The sequence below is a fragment of the Archocentrus centrarchus genome, chromosome 2 (assembly GCF_007364275.1).
Source record: "Archocentrus centrarchus isolate MPI-CPG fArcCen1 chromosome 2, fArcCen1, whole genome shotgun sequence".
NCBI lineage: Eukaryota > Metazoa > Chordata > Actinopteri > Cichliformes > Cichlidae > Archocentrus > Archocentrus centrarchus.
The window spans coordinates 30,084,728-30,098,531 of NC_044347.1; the positions used below are offsets into that span (position 1 = coordinate 30,084,728).

At 36.6% G+C, this 13,804-nt stretch overlaps 1 protein-coding gene across 1 annotated transcript; it reads left to right on the top strand.

The window, feature by feature from the left end:
* The first annotated feature begins 2,942 nt into the window (after positions 1-2,942).
* On the top strand, positions 2,943-4,469 carry LOC115792336 (uncharacterized protein DDB_G0280579-like). Its single transcript, XM_030746823.1, has 4 exons — positions 2,943-2,991; positions 3,099-3,242; positions 3,887-4,033; positions 4,273-4,469. The coding sequence occupies exons 1-4, from the start codon at positions 2,943-2,945 to the stop codon at positions 4,467-4,469; spliced, it is 537 nt and encodes a 178-aa protein (XP_030602683.1).
* The last annotated feature ends 9,335 nt before the right edge of the window (positions 4,470-13,804 follow it).

The window sequence follows — 13,804 nt, forward strand, 5'->3', positions numbered from 1 at the left end:
CCCATGTTGCCTCAGTCTGCAGTAGGAACGCCAAGAGTCACTCAAAATTGTACTTGCAGGTCTAACATATCGCTGTATAATAGGAAGTAGTCTTTCAGAATTTCGTCGGCGAACAAATTTCAACACAGGCCTCCTTCTCCATTGATTGACTTCCAACAATCCAAAATCCCAGCCTCTCCTGCGCCAAGTAGCACCAAATCGCCCGCGTGCATACTGAAAAATTAGAAGTTTTTGGAAAGAGGACAGTGTTAAGGCATGATTTATTTGCAGTTGTCTGAACAACAATTTCATAGATACAGATGTACCTATCACCATTATTCACCAATTAATATCTTAAATAAATTCATATCTTTACCTTTCTCTTGTGACAAAACTTGCTCTCATCAATGACAACAAAACCATGTCTTCCACCTATTCTCATTTTCCCCCTCCTCTTCAGGTGCTTAACTGCTTGCACACACACCCTCCTTAGTGTCTTGGACATCTTGGACAAAGTGCGGGTGCTTCCACAGACTCCCTCTTCAATTAAGTCCACTTGCCTCAGTCTTAGCCCTTGTGCAAACCTGCAGCAATGTAGTAAACCTATATGAATAATGTTAATGTGATATTAACACAGTTTATTACTGACTTCTTAATCATGTAAAAGGTGTTACTGTTATGTCACATGTATGAAATTATTATAAAATAATAATGTGGTAGAATAGAAGGGATATTACTAAAGGTGGTTCTACACACTACTTAATCATGGGGTGTACTTAGTTTTTCATATACTGCTTCTTCATTTTTGCGTAGCTTTTATTAAATAAATAATGAAATGTTGTTGCTGCTCATTCAAGGTTGCATTTACCTAATTTTACAACAGTTTGTGTTTAATATTATGCTATGAGTCAAAATAGTTTACTACATGCAGTACATATGTACTTACTGTTTATCATGACTATATGTATGTCTGTGTAACAAACCTATGCATGAACATCATCCAAGAAGTCAAGGAGGAGCGAGAGCCTGAGAAAATAGACCCATCTCTTATGGATTTGGACATGAATCTATTATGTCTTCGACACACCCTTTGAACAAAATATGCCATTTGGTAAAACATAATGAATACATGAATTAATACATTAAATATCAATAAACAACAATAATAATATTTTAAATTTTTGTGACTGTGCTGATTAGCTGATGGTATTTTACAAAATGTCTTACTAAAGTACTTTCAAAGTACTCTCCAAATGCAAATAACTAACCTAGAAATGTGTAATTCAGGCATATGGAAGACATAGGTCAAATTTAAGAAATTTATAGGAAATCAAGAACTTACCAGCGATATCCATCTCTTGTGTTGCCACCTTTTCTCATTTTCATTTTTCTTTCACACAGAGAGCATCTCTTCTTTTTTGAGAGTAATTTCAGTTTTTGAAGCCATTTTATAAGTACAAGCTTCTTCTTATTTCCCCTTTGTGTTATGTTTAATAATTTTTCAGCGGTGTTCATGTTGAATGGACTGCAAGTCGAGTATGAATCACATACTGGCGCCAGATAGTAAAGCAGCTGTCTGGTCCGTCAGTTAATGGTCCCCCATTCACTCTGCTTCCACGGCAGTAAGAAAAGTAAATAAAAAATAATAAATAACTTCATTCTTTAAGTGCAAAAAGCAAATTTATTTGGATTTATTGTCAATTTAGATTCAGTTAAGTGGGACAATGTACCCTGTTTTCGTTACAGCCGTAGGAGTGCCTGTGCATCACTTTAAATCTTCCCCCTCCAAACTAAGCTCTGCTGGAAAGAACCGGCTGCCAGTAGGTGGCAGACTGCGGTCTGGTGGGAATATGCGCATTTTCTTTATCTCTGGAGGAGAGAGAAAGAAGAAGTTGGCGCCAACAGCCACACTTTGCCTCCTTTTTTGGCGTACCTCACAGTTCCAAGCTGGCAAAAACCACTGGATTACAAGAGTGTCTTTGGAATAAAATCGCCATACTTTCTACTGTTGTAAGGTTGCAAGGTAAGAACATGAATTCTTAATATTACAGAAAATTATGCGCATTTTTGTCTTTTTTTGATAACATGCTGTGATGTTTCGGGGTTGGCACATTTTTATTATATATATATATATATACATACATACAACAAAGGAACTAGTTTGTGTCAGTCTGAATCACTGTGTGGTTTATTTTGATCCTGATAATTGATGTTTTGAGGTTTGTCAAAAAATACTTGATATTGGACCATTGTGTATATGTGTAGACCCAGAGGGTTATTGGTTTATAGTCAGGTGTATTTCCTGTATCCTTATTTAAAAAAAAAAAAAAAAAAGTTAAATTCTGCACTTTGTATTTGCTTAACTATATTACTGGCTCATTATTAACGATAGCCATTAAATATTCCAAAGTTACCAGTAAACCATTGAATGTTTCCAATACAATATTCTAACATTTCAGAGCTATGCCTTTAAGAAGAAGGTACAACACAGCCAACCAGGTACATCCATCTGTGAGTGCTGATGGCAGTGCTGGATCTGCACAGGTGGAACAACTTGACAATGTAGAGGGTAAAGGAGAAAGTAAGTATACAATCTTATCCACAAGCATTAACTGACTACACTCATGTAGGCTTTTTCAGTATGACACCTTTAATGCACCAGTATTTATAAATCACTACCCCCTAATTCTATACTCCTCTCAAACTTCCTACAGTTCACTATTAAGTCTTCAAAAATACAGGGGGAAAATACCTATCATTACTCATTTTTGTAAGCGCAAACTGTCATATATGTTAAAAAGCATTCTGTTGTAGAATTTGACTGTATTCACAAGTAAAGTTTGAAGCAAAAGTTAGTATTTATTGGCAGCCATAGATTGAAACGTAACATATATTTTAGAATCTGCTAATAACACAACAGTGAAGACACCGAAATAATTTAATTGTTGTAGAAGAAGAACATTATGGAAAAGAGAAACTCAAACAAAAAACCCAACAATGTTGCCATACATTGTATAATACAATTAAAACATCAAAATTGATTCCTTGGTTTTCATTGTATCTAAACATGTCCTTTTTCTTTTGTTTTGTGATGATATATATTTTTTTTACCATTATAGCGCCAGGAACTCCAGCTACATTGGCTCCAACTGCTACAGCAATAATTCAGCAGCTAAGAGACAAAATTACTGTCCTTGAAGATGAAAGAAATTTCCTCAGAGAACAGCTGAAAAAAGCACTGGATAACATCCCTACTACTTCAGGTGAAACACAGAAATTGTGATCTGCTTTGATTGATTGATAATTTAAAAATGCAATATGGCTTATATATATATATATATAAAAACAGAGGACACCTACAATCTAAAGCCTCATCCATTTTTTTAGAGTTTATAATCTAACCTGTTGAAGAACTTCAACTGTCAGTCATCTTCCATCAGTCCGGTCAATGAAAAAAATGGTTTGTTTTTAGAGTCGTGGCCAAAGGCTTCAGCAGTTGCAACACTAAGAAAGCAAAATTTATTTGCCAGTAACAGTTTTTGAAAAATATGAATTGCTTGCGAGTTAGCACTCTGTGTTGACCCTGCGACAGGCTAGCGACCTGTACAGGGTGTACCCTGCCTCTTGCCCTATGTCAGCTGGGAGAGGCTCCAGCCCCCCCGTGACCCTGAAAAGGATAAGCGGAAGAGAATGGATGGATGGATGGACGGACGAATTGTTTGTGATAGATTTTCACTGTGTCATAGACACATTTATAAATAATTTAATATAAACATGTAAAAGTAGATGGATAAAAAACTTTGTGCCATTGTCACAACTTTTGATCACAACTGTATACTCCACCTGTCTCTTTTTCACAGTACACTTTATTTTATTTTTTTATTTATTTATTTTTTACAATTCTCAGCAAAACGACATCATTCCCCCTCAAGTTCCAGTTCCTCAGATTCATCAGCCTCAGACTCTGAGTCGTCTTCTTCACCGAGTGACGGGAAAAAGAGCAAGAAGGCCAAGAAGAAGAAGAAGAAGAAAGTGTCACAGTTTGGCAAAAGAAGTATGTTATGTAGCAGTTAACATTCTTTTTTTACATTTTTTTTTAGAAAATGTCAGATTTGCTGACACAGTCATATAGCTATGTGTCACAGTGAGTTCTGTCTTGTATGACTGCTCAGTTGTGTGATTTTAACATTTTAGGTATTAAGAGTGTAAATATTGGAAACAATTCAACACATATATACTTACTTGTTCATGCCTCTGGATGTGTTGTGATTGTTTTGTTCTTGGCTTTTACAGTGAAACACCCAGAAGATGTCAAACACAGGTATATGTTTGTTCTTAAAACATTCAAGAAAACACACAGCCTGAACCGAAGTTGTGAAAAACTCAACGTGGATCGAAACACTATTGCCTACACAGCCGTCATTGCTGAAGTCCTTGTAGGGTTCCACCCTTTACTGGCGGCTCACTCCTTAAGTATGCAAAAGAGGTGAAGGTTTTCCTTGATGATGAGCCAGAGTTAAGAGCAAGAATAGACAAAAAGAAAAAAGAGAGAGAGTTGTTGCCCATCTCTTACAAAATCAAAGGGAATTAGGAAGTTCTTCTTGCTTTTTTCTATTTTTTTGTCACAACCTTTTGAGAAAATGTTTGCAGTTTTAACATGAATAGTTTAGTTAATGAGAAGTCTGTTTTTTCCAGCTATTTCCAGGATTGGATGATGTTTTATTAATTTCTTTGTGATAACTATTCATGTGTGATAAGTTTTTCTTTGAATATTACCCATAAGAAGTGAAACCATAGGGTTGTTTTATTGATTTACTTTGTTTTATTTTTTCGCATGTCTTTGTGTTGTTGATGTTGGTTGTTTGTTTGTATTTTCATTTTGTAAATCCTGATCTCATATCTTAGAATACAATATTTCTTTATTTACTTATGTTCAGGCATTGATCCAGTTATCATTTTTATAAGGTTGCTTCAAGTTTATCCATGTTGTGTTATACAGACATTGCTTTGTTCTTTAAGGAAAATGACAATAAAACTGCAAGTTCATGAAGGAATTTGGTCAGCATTTTTAGTTTAGTATATGTAAACAAGCAGAAATTTCTTCTTGTAATCTGATGGTTTTTGCAGTTATTGCTATAGAACCTACCACCATTATTTCCAGATAATGCTCACACTTAGGTTATTACATAGAAACAGTTGGTTTTGCATTTTGCAGCCCTGATTCCTGCTTATTACACAGAAACTACCACCATTATTTCCAGATAATGCTCACACTTCTTGTAGTTTGCTTTAATAGGTTATTACATAGAAACAGTCGGTTTTGCATTTTGCAGCCCTGATTCCTGCTTATTACACAGAAACTACCATGAGCATTTCCAGATAATGCTCACACTTGTTGCAGTTTACTTAAATAGGTTATTGCATAGAAACAGTCGGTTTTGCATTTTGCAGCTCTGATTCCTGCTTATTACAAAGAAATTACCATAAATATTTCCATTTAATAAGCCAAAGCATTAAGCATAATATTTAGGCTATTAAGCAAAGCAGAATGCTGAGAACCTAAGGTATAATTAATTCAAGCCTTATAACATGGTAATACCATCCTATTATGTTAAAACATTAGCCAATATTACTTCATAATTTTGCGTTTATTACAATTTATTAAAAATTATGAAAAGTTAAATGCATAAACATTACTTCCTTATTGCTATCTCCATACAATATTTTTACCACATTTTTAAGCTACTATTACTAAAGGGTTTAGCCTCATGGGCATATCTCTGTTTCCACAGCATTACCATCAGTTTTGGGGGCCTTACGATCCATTTACATAAATTTCAGTGGAATATTACTCAATTGTAACCGCTGTTGTTACCAGCAGTATTACTTGATATTAGCTGGTAATTACCTTGATAATTGGATGGCAATAACCGTTAAATTTCCTCATTATTACCTTCTGTTTCCAGCTTTTTCGCTGTTGTTACTAGTGGTATTACTTGGATATTAGCTGGTAATTACCTTGGTAATTGGATGATAATGTCCTGTATATTACCCCATTATTACCTTTTGTTTCCAGCTTGTTACCCCATTATTACCCCCTTATTACCACATTATTACCGAGCTGTAATAGAAAGTGCTACCAAAAAATTAGAATCTATTAAATAGATATGATTCAAACTACTGCAGCACAGTGCCTTTCATACCTACAGTATGGCATGCTCTAATCTCTTTAACAAAATATTATGATCAACAGTATCAAATGCTGTGCTGAGGTCGAGCAGGACAAGAACAGAGATGAGTCCACTGTCAGAGGCTGTAAGAAGATCATTTGTAACCTTCACTAATGCTGTTTCTGTACTGTGATGAATTCTGAAACCTGACTGAAACTCTTCAAATAAACCGTTCCTCTGCAGATGATCAGTGAGCCGTTTTACAACTACTCTTTCAAGGATCTTTGAGAGAAAAGGAAGGTTGGAGATTGGCCTGTAATTAGCTAAGATAATAAAGATAGATTGATCATATTTAAGACTGAAGCATCAATAATTGGAAAGACTTCTTTGAACAGTCTATTAGGAATGGGATATAATAAAAAATGTTGCTAGTTTGGAGGAAGTAACTATTTAAGTTATTTCTGAAAGATCAACTGGAGCGAAAGAGTCTAAAGTGATGACAGTGATGATAGTTTTCTGGCAGCTTTTCATTTCTTGGTAGGCTTGAGCCTTGGTGGTTCCTGGGTTGTACCTTAACATCCTAACCAATTTCCTTTCATCTGACAGTGACAATTTGACCTTTTGGCAATCCGGTGAGTGCTGTCAAATAAATGAGTTTTATACTGGCAAGGAGAAACTGCCAGTTGTGATCACTAACAAGACGTTAGTAGGCCCTGGCCTAGTCAAGATATGCAAGACATTGCAGAACCTTGTGTGAGGATTAAAGAATGCCTAAAATGAATCCAAACCTCTTCACCCAATTCTTCTTTTTTAGTCATTAAAGATGCATGCTGTACAATCATTCCACCCTGGAAAAAGAATCATTAAAAACCCAGAATTACTATAACATTCATACCCATGATGAGTGTATTTAATGTATACATCTGACAACAACTGATCATATAGTTCTGGCTTCAAAGTACCATGCAGAACACCATCATATTTCCAGGAAAAAAAAAAAGTCTCTGTCTAACCTCCCCACACACCTTTGTTCATGTCACACACAGACTTCAATTCAATTTTATTTATGTAGCACCAAATCCCAACAAACAGTCACCTCAAGGCACTTTATATTGTAAGGTAAAGACCCTACAGTAATACAGAGAAAACCCAACAATCAAAACGACCCCCTGTGAGCAGCACTTGGTGACAGTCGGAAGGAAAAACTCCCTTTTAACAGGAAGAAACCTCCAGCAGAACCAGGCTCAGGGAGGCTGACGGGCTGAGGGGAGAGCGACAGGACAAAGACACACTGTGGAAGAGAGCCAGAGATTAATAATAAATGATTAAATGCAGAGTGGAGTATAAACAAAGTAAAAAGAGATGAATCAACAGAAACACTTAGTGCATCATTGAAACCCCCCAGCAGCCTAGCCCTGTTGCAGCATAGCTAAAGAAGGGTTCAGGGTCACCTGATCCAGCCCTAACTATAAGCCTTATGAAAAAGGAAAGTTTTAAGCCTAAAAACAGAGAGGGTGTCTGTCTCCAAACTGGGAGCTGGTTCCGCAGAAGAGGGGCCTGAAAGCTGAAGGCTCTGCCTCCCATTCTACTCTGAAGTATCCTAGGAACCAAAGACCTGGATGATGTCTAATTTCCTGTTTCTAAATTCAGATAAAACTGAAGTTATTGTACACAGCAATACAAATCTTCGAAATATGGAGTCGAACCAGACACTTACTCTGGATGGTATTACATTGGCCTCTAGTGACATTGTGAGGAATCTTGTAGTTATTTTTGACCAGAACATGTCCTTCCATCTATATATTAAACAAATATGCAGGACTGCTTTATTGCATTTCCACAATATCTCTAAAATTAGAAACATAATCAGGTCCCATCTTATCTTAAAGACCTCATAGTACCATATCACCCCAAAAGAGCACTTCACTCTTACTGTTGGCTTAGTTGTGGTTTCTAGGGTATTTAAAAGTAGAATGATAGAGACTTCAGCTTTTGTTGATAGATGGTAGGGAAGTGAAAGGTTATACTGTCAGTTTGTAAACAATCATACTAATGTTTTTTTTTTTTTTAGCTACAGCAACAAGTACATGACTTGTTTTCCAGGAGGAGACAGAGTGTCAAACTGTCATTGTGTGGGTTTGTTTCCTCTTTGTCTGCACTCCCTTGTGTGTAAAAGGTAATTTGCCTTATATTTAATCATGTGTATAAAAATGCTCTGTGAGACTTCCTCAAGTGAGCATTTTGCAGACAGCTTCTTTGTGTGTGTAACTGCTCCTTTCTTTCAAGAAAAATAAACTCCTTATTATGAGAGCTGTTCAGTGCTCCTGATCTTTGATAAATGAAAAGTTTCTCCAACATCCTTCTAGTTTTTTTCGCTTCTTTGTTCATTCCCTCACGTCCTTTCGTTTCAGCAATGTCCCTCCAGGAATTTGCTGACATTTGTGAGTCCTTACACAGATACTATAATTATTATTCCTCATATTAATGCAATCTCTGTCCAGAAGAGTGCAGTCTTAGGAACAGCTAAGATACAGCACAGGACCTTTGAGCCACCAGGTCTCTGATACAGGACCTGAGCTTGAAGGGCAAAAACTACCCATAGGCTGAGTGGGGACTTTTTTTTTATGTATGTGTCATGGTCCTAGGTCTGTAACTTAGTGTTTTGGGTTTAACCCATAAAGCCGAACGTGTCATCAGGGGACAGAGCATACTTCAAATGTCCCACTGTTTGTGACTTCTGGCAACAATTACAATAATAACCCTATGTTGGCTGTGAAGCAAAATTTCTCAGCTTTCAGAAACTGTTTGAATTTTTCCAATATTACAACCGTTTGTGTAGTTATGGAAGAAGCCATGCAAGCCTAAGCCATGACATCACCTTCACTGTGTTTCACAGAGAAGCGCGTATGTTTGGGATCATGAGCAGATCCTTTCTTTCTCCAAACTTTAGCCTTTCCATCACCGTGGTAGAAGTTTATCTTTGTCTCATCAGTGCATAAAATATCCCAGAATTTCTGAGGCTTTTCTCTGTGCAAATTCCAGCCTGGCAATCCTGTTCTTCTTGCTAGTTGTTGGCTGGTGAAGCCCCTGTACTTCTGTTCATGAAGTCTTCTGCAAAGTGTAGATTGTGATACCTTCACTCTTGCCCTCTGGAGGTTGTTGCTGATGTCACTAACAGCTGTTTTATGGTCTTGCTTTATAGCACTTATAATCAGCTGCTGTTGCTTTCCTTGGCCTACCTGTTGAACATCTGTTACCACCAGTTACTGCCTTGTTCTTCAGGACAGTCCAAACGGCTGTACTGGCGATGGCCAGTGTTTGTGCAATGGCTCTGATTGATTTTCTCTCAGTTTCACAATTTTCCGTCCAGCTCTCTGGTTTTCATGTTACTCTTCTAACTATACTGTAAATGCACAGTCTACACAGGCAAAACCCAAATTTGAAAATGAGTGTAGACATTCAGCATTATTTGTTTGAATAATCTATGTAGCAGGACAAATCTGGTCAACAAAATACACCTGTCAGTCACATGTTCCAATACATTTGCTTACAAGAAAAATGAGTGGCTTTATTTAATTTATCAATATAAATTTATACTATCCAAATTATAGTAGATTACATTCTTAGGACTTAAAGATAAAACAGCAAAAACATCCCTTAAATTAATCAGTGCATCTTACTGTAATACACTAAATCTCTGTTTGTTTGACTGCTAACTCTTCTACACAGTCGGGGGTTGATTAAACAAAATTGGCATGTAAGTATAGTAGGCCCCTGAAGGTTCTCACCTAGATCATATATTATAATGCCATTGTGTTGCTTTGAAATCACCTACATATTGGCTAAAATGACCCATTTGTAGAGTTTATGCTCCTCAGAGAAGAACTGTATAGTTTTGTGTAATTTATAACTAGAAAATTAAATTATGTATGATATATTATTCCAGTCAGCACGGTGGTGCAGTGGTTAGCACTGCTGCCTCACAGTTAGAATACCATCTGGACGCCCCCCCCGCGACCCTTAACAGGATGTGCGGAAGCGAATGGATGGATGGATGGATATTATTCCAGTCACTGTTCATTTACTGCAAGTGTAGTGGGCTGGGGGTCTTTCTGTATAGAGTTTGAATCTCCAACTGCTCCGATTTTCTCTCAGACATGTGCATTAGATCAATTCTTGATCTTAAGTTGGTTGTATTTACAGATGCCAAGGGGAAAGATAGACCAACTGTGTTATTTGACAAATAGCACACTTTTAGTGATGGCCTCATTTAGCTGCAATAATCATACCAACATCATGGAATTAACATGGAAATAGTTTATTGAGGATGAATACTAAAAGTAGAAACTCAAAATGACCTTGACCTTGGATTGCAAAAGTCATGGAGTGAGTCCACAGATCTGAGCTCAGTCCAGGAGGGTGAGACTGACATTACTGACAGGAGAGCTCCCTCCAATACCTGCCTTATCTGGGCTGAAAGTCTCGGGAAATGATCCATCTCTTTCTACGGCACATGAAGGAAATCTCTTAGCACTAATGTGAACTGCAACTAGGCATCATAGACTTGATTTCTACATTTCTCCATACACCCTCTTCTCTGGACTGCTCAATGCCCCAACCATCTGGGCAAGCGGCAATTCTCACTCATTTGTGGGCCGCCTGAACCACCCAGCAGACCATGAAATGAGTTCATTTCACCACAGTGAGATGCAAATGACTGGAGCTACAATAATATCACACCCTGTCATAATCAGTTATGAATTTCGAAAAGGTGTCGCTTCTGTCTCTTCCTCTGTATTGTCACACATTTGAAAGGACGTTGTCTTCTGACACAAATGCATGAAAAGGTTTGGCAGTGTAAACACATATTGTGCTCAGTTCTTCCTCACTGACTTGACATGGATTTTCATTTTGCTATCAAAGGCTTATTTTTAATTGCTACACTTTGCTTGTTCCACTCATTTCCTCTGCTCTGGTTCATTCTGTATCACGAGGTCCTCTGCCATTTCCTCTGTACAAAAAGTTTACTGATACTCTAGCAGGCAGCTCATCATTGCCAGTGATGGCTGAGCCATTAAATCTGGAAATAATGTTTACATTTGACAATGAAAGATCTTTCCACTATCAGTTTCAAAAGTGAAAGAACCGAGGATCCAACCACATTCAACAGTTTATATCTTGTATGGATATATATTTATGCAGCAACTTTGATGTAAATTTTAAAATTCAAGTAAATAATTGTCACATCCTGTGTGATAAGATTAAGAACTGTAACCAACAATTTTCATAGTGCAGTAACACATTACTAGTAAATTACCTTCATGACACTAAAAATCACTTAAAGCCAGTCTCAAAGTATGACTGGATTACCTACGATGCAAAATAGTACTAGTACTAAATCATAGTAGTATTAATTCATGGGATCATTTTCTATACTTTGATAATTTGTATGGTTTTTTATTGTTTAGAGTGTAGAAATTAAAAATGAAGCCAAATTAAATAATATGGAACTGTTCAAAAAGTATTAAACTATAATATGTTTTATATGTTGCATTTCTCAGAGTAGTCTGTTTGCCTTTATAAAAACTTTGCACACCACTGGCAATCTCCTAACCAGTTTCATGAGGTCTTTACAGGGAAGCTAGAATAGTTATTAACTATGGGCACAAATGAAAGTACTGCACAGGAACCACTACTGAGGGGACCGATGGCCACAGTGCTACTTTGGTCAAGAAACAATAGAATAACAACAAGCAACAACAGAAATATAAATAGAAAGCACAAACAACAAGAAAATTCCTGGTTGGAATCCCCTAGTCTCTTGGCCTTTATGTGTGAGGTTTGCAAGTTTTCCCTGTGCCTGAATGAGTTTTTTTTCACCATCCCTGTCGCCTGTTACAGCTGGGATAAGTAGTCACATTCACATAGTAGCTTTTTCCATTTTCCATTTACATTCAATTTAACGGTTCATACCTGTGTTTAGACTGTAGGTGAAAACCTAAAAAAAGGAGAAAAGTTGTCATAAACCAAGACTGGTCTGGACAGAAGCAGTGAACACAGAAATGGAAGTTAAGCAGGTCTATTGGAGTCACAAATTGATAACAGTCAATAAAGGTTGCACAGTTGTTTGGTGTTTTGTTTTGTTTTTTCCTGAATGGGCTACATGGAAAATAAAACCAAACGGTTTCTTCCAAACAGATGTTTGAAAGGTCTCCTTTTCCCACAGATTATTTATTTATTATCCTCTATGTATCCATGGAGTAGACTTATTGAGATTAAAATCTTTTTTTCAAGAGAAAGCTAGCCTAGAGAGCAATACAAACAAACAAACAAACAAAATTACAAACAAAATTCAACACGTAGCAATATAACATATAATGAAACAAATACAACTGATATTCAGTACAGGCAAGTGAACGCAAACATGCAAATCATATGTAATAACATATGATTTGCATGTTTGGAAGCAACATTAAAAGCAGTCACAGTGACCAAAACAAGTATTCTCTCACTCATTTACAACGGACTTAAACTCCCCATCGTAACCACTTCAGACAATTTCAGCTACTTCAGAAGATTGTTCAAGGAAGCAAGGGCGGTGTATTTAAATGCCTTTTTCCTAATTCCATTCTGATGCTGGGGCCAAACATTTTTTATAATGTTGTGAGGCCTTAGGCTACACTGGTTGTGTTTTCTTTTCTTTTTTTTTCTTTACATGCATGGCCACACAGATAATAAGGAAGCCGTGAAACAGAGATCAACAGATAAAAAACACTCCATGAGAAAGTCTGCAGATATACAGAGATGACCATTTAGCAGCAGCATACAGAGAACAGTGATGCATATAATTTCCAGAGTCAGTAGTAAAACGTAAAGGATAGATGTATAAAAACCCCTTTAGGTTCTAGCAGGTGCATCCATAAAGAGCAGATTGCCATAATCCAGTAAAGGAAAAAGTCAGAGATCACGTGATTCCTCCCTTGAAGAGAGAATTTAATTGTTTCGATCTTCGACAGCTTAGACAACAGGTCTTGCCTTTTGAGAATAACATGAACTTGGATTTGTCTGCATTTAACATCAGCTTAAGCTGAGTTAAATGGTACTGAACAAGATCAAAGGCAGATTGCAGAAATTCAAGGGTTTGTACAACTGAAAGAGATGAACAAAAGATAATTGTGTCATCTGCAAAATTATGGAATGCAACACTTGAAAAATTATCACAAAGGTTATTTATACATAGGGAGAAGAGCAGTGGTCCTAATATGGACCTGCAGATTCAGTTCAAATGGTTGCAGAGAGAGCCTCCTGTTCATTAAACTGTTTTAATTCTGGATTTAAAGATTCAAATAAAGACCCCAAAGAAACAAAATGCTCATTAAAGCCGGCACATTAAAATACATTTCTCTGAAACGGATCTAACATTGTTGGACGGAAGCACTTAGTGAATAAAGTCTCATATGATGTGACAATGTCAGAGGAAAGTGTGATTTTTAGGACACTCTAGCCTAATGTTACCTTATCTGTGGCTTTGATTTAAAAAAAAAAAAATAACATTTATCATTAGACTTTAGCAGGATGCTTAATTTTACAAAATTTACCCACTACCACTACTGTGGAAATAAATATATGCTACATCATAAATATATACTAAATAT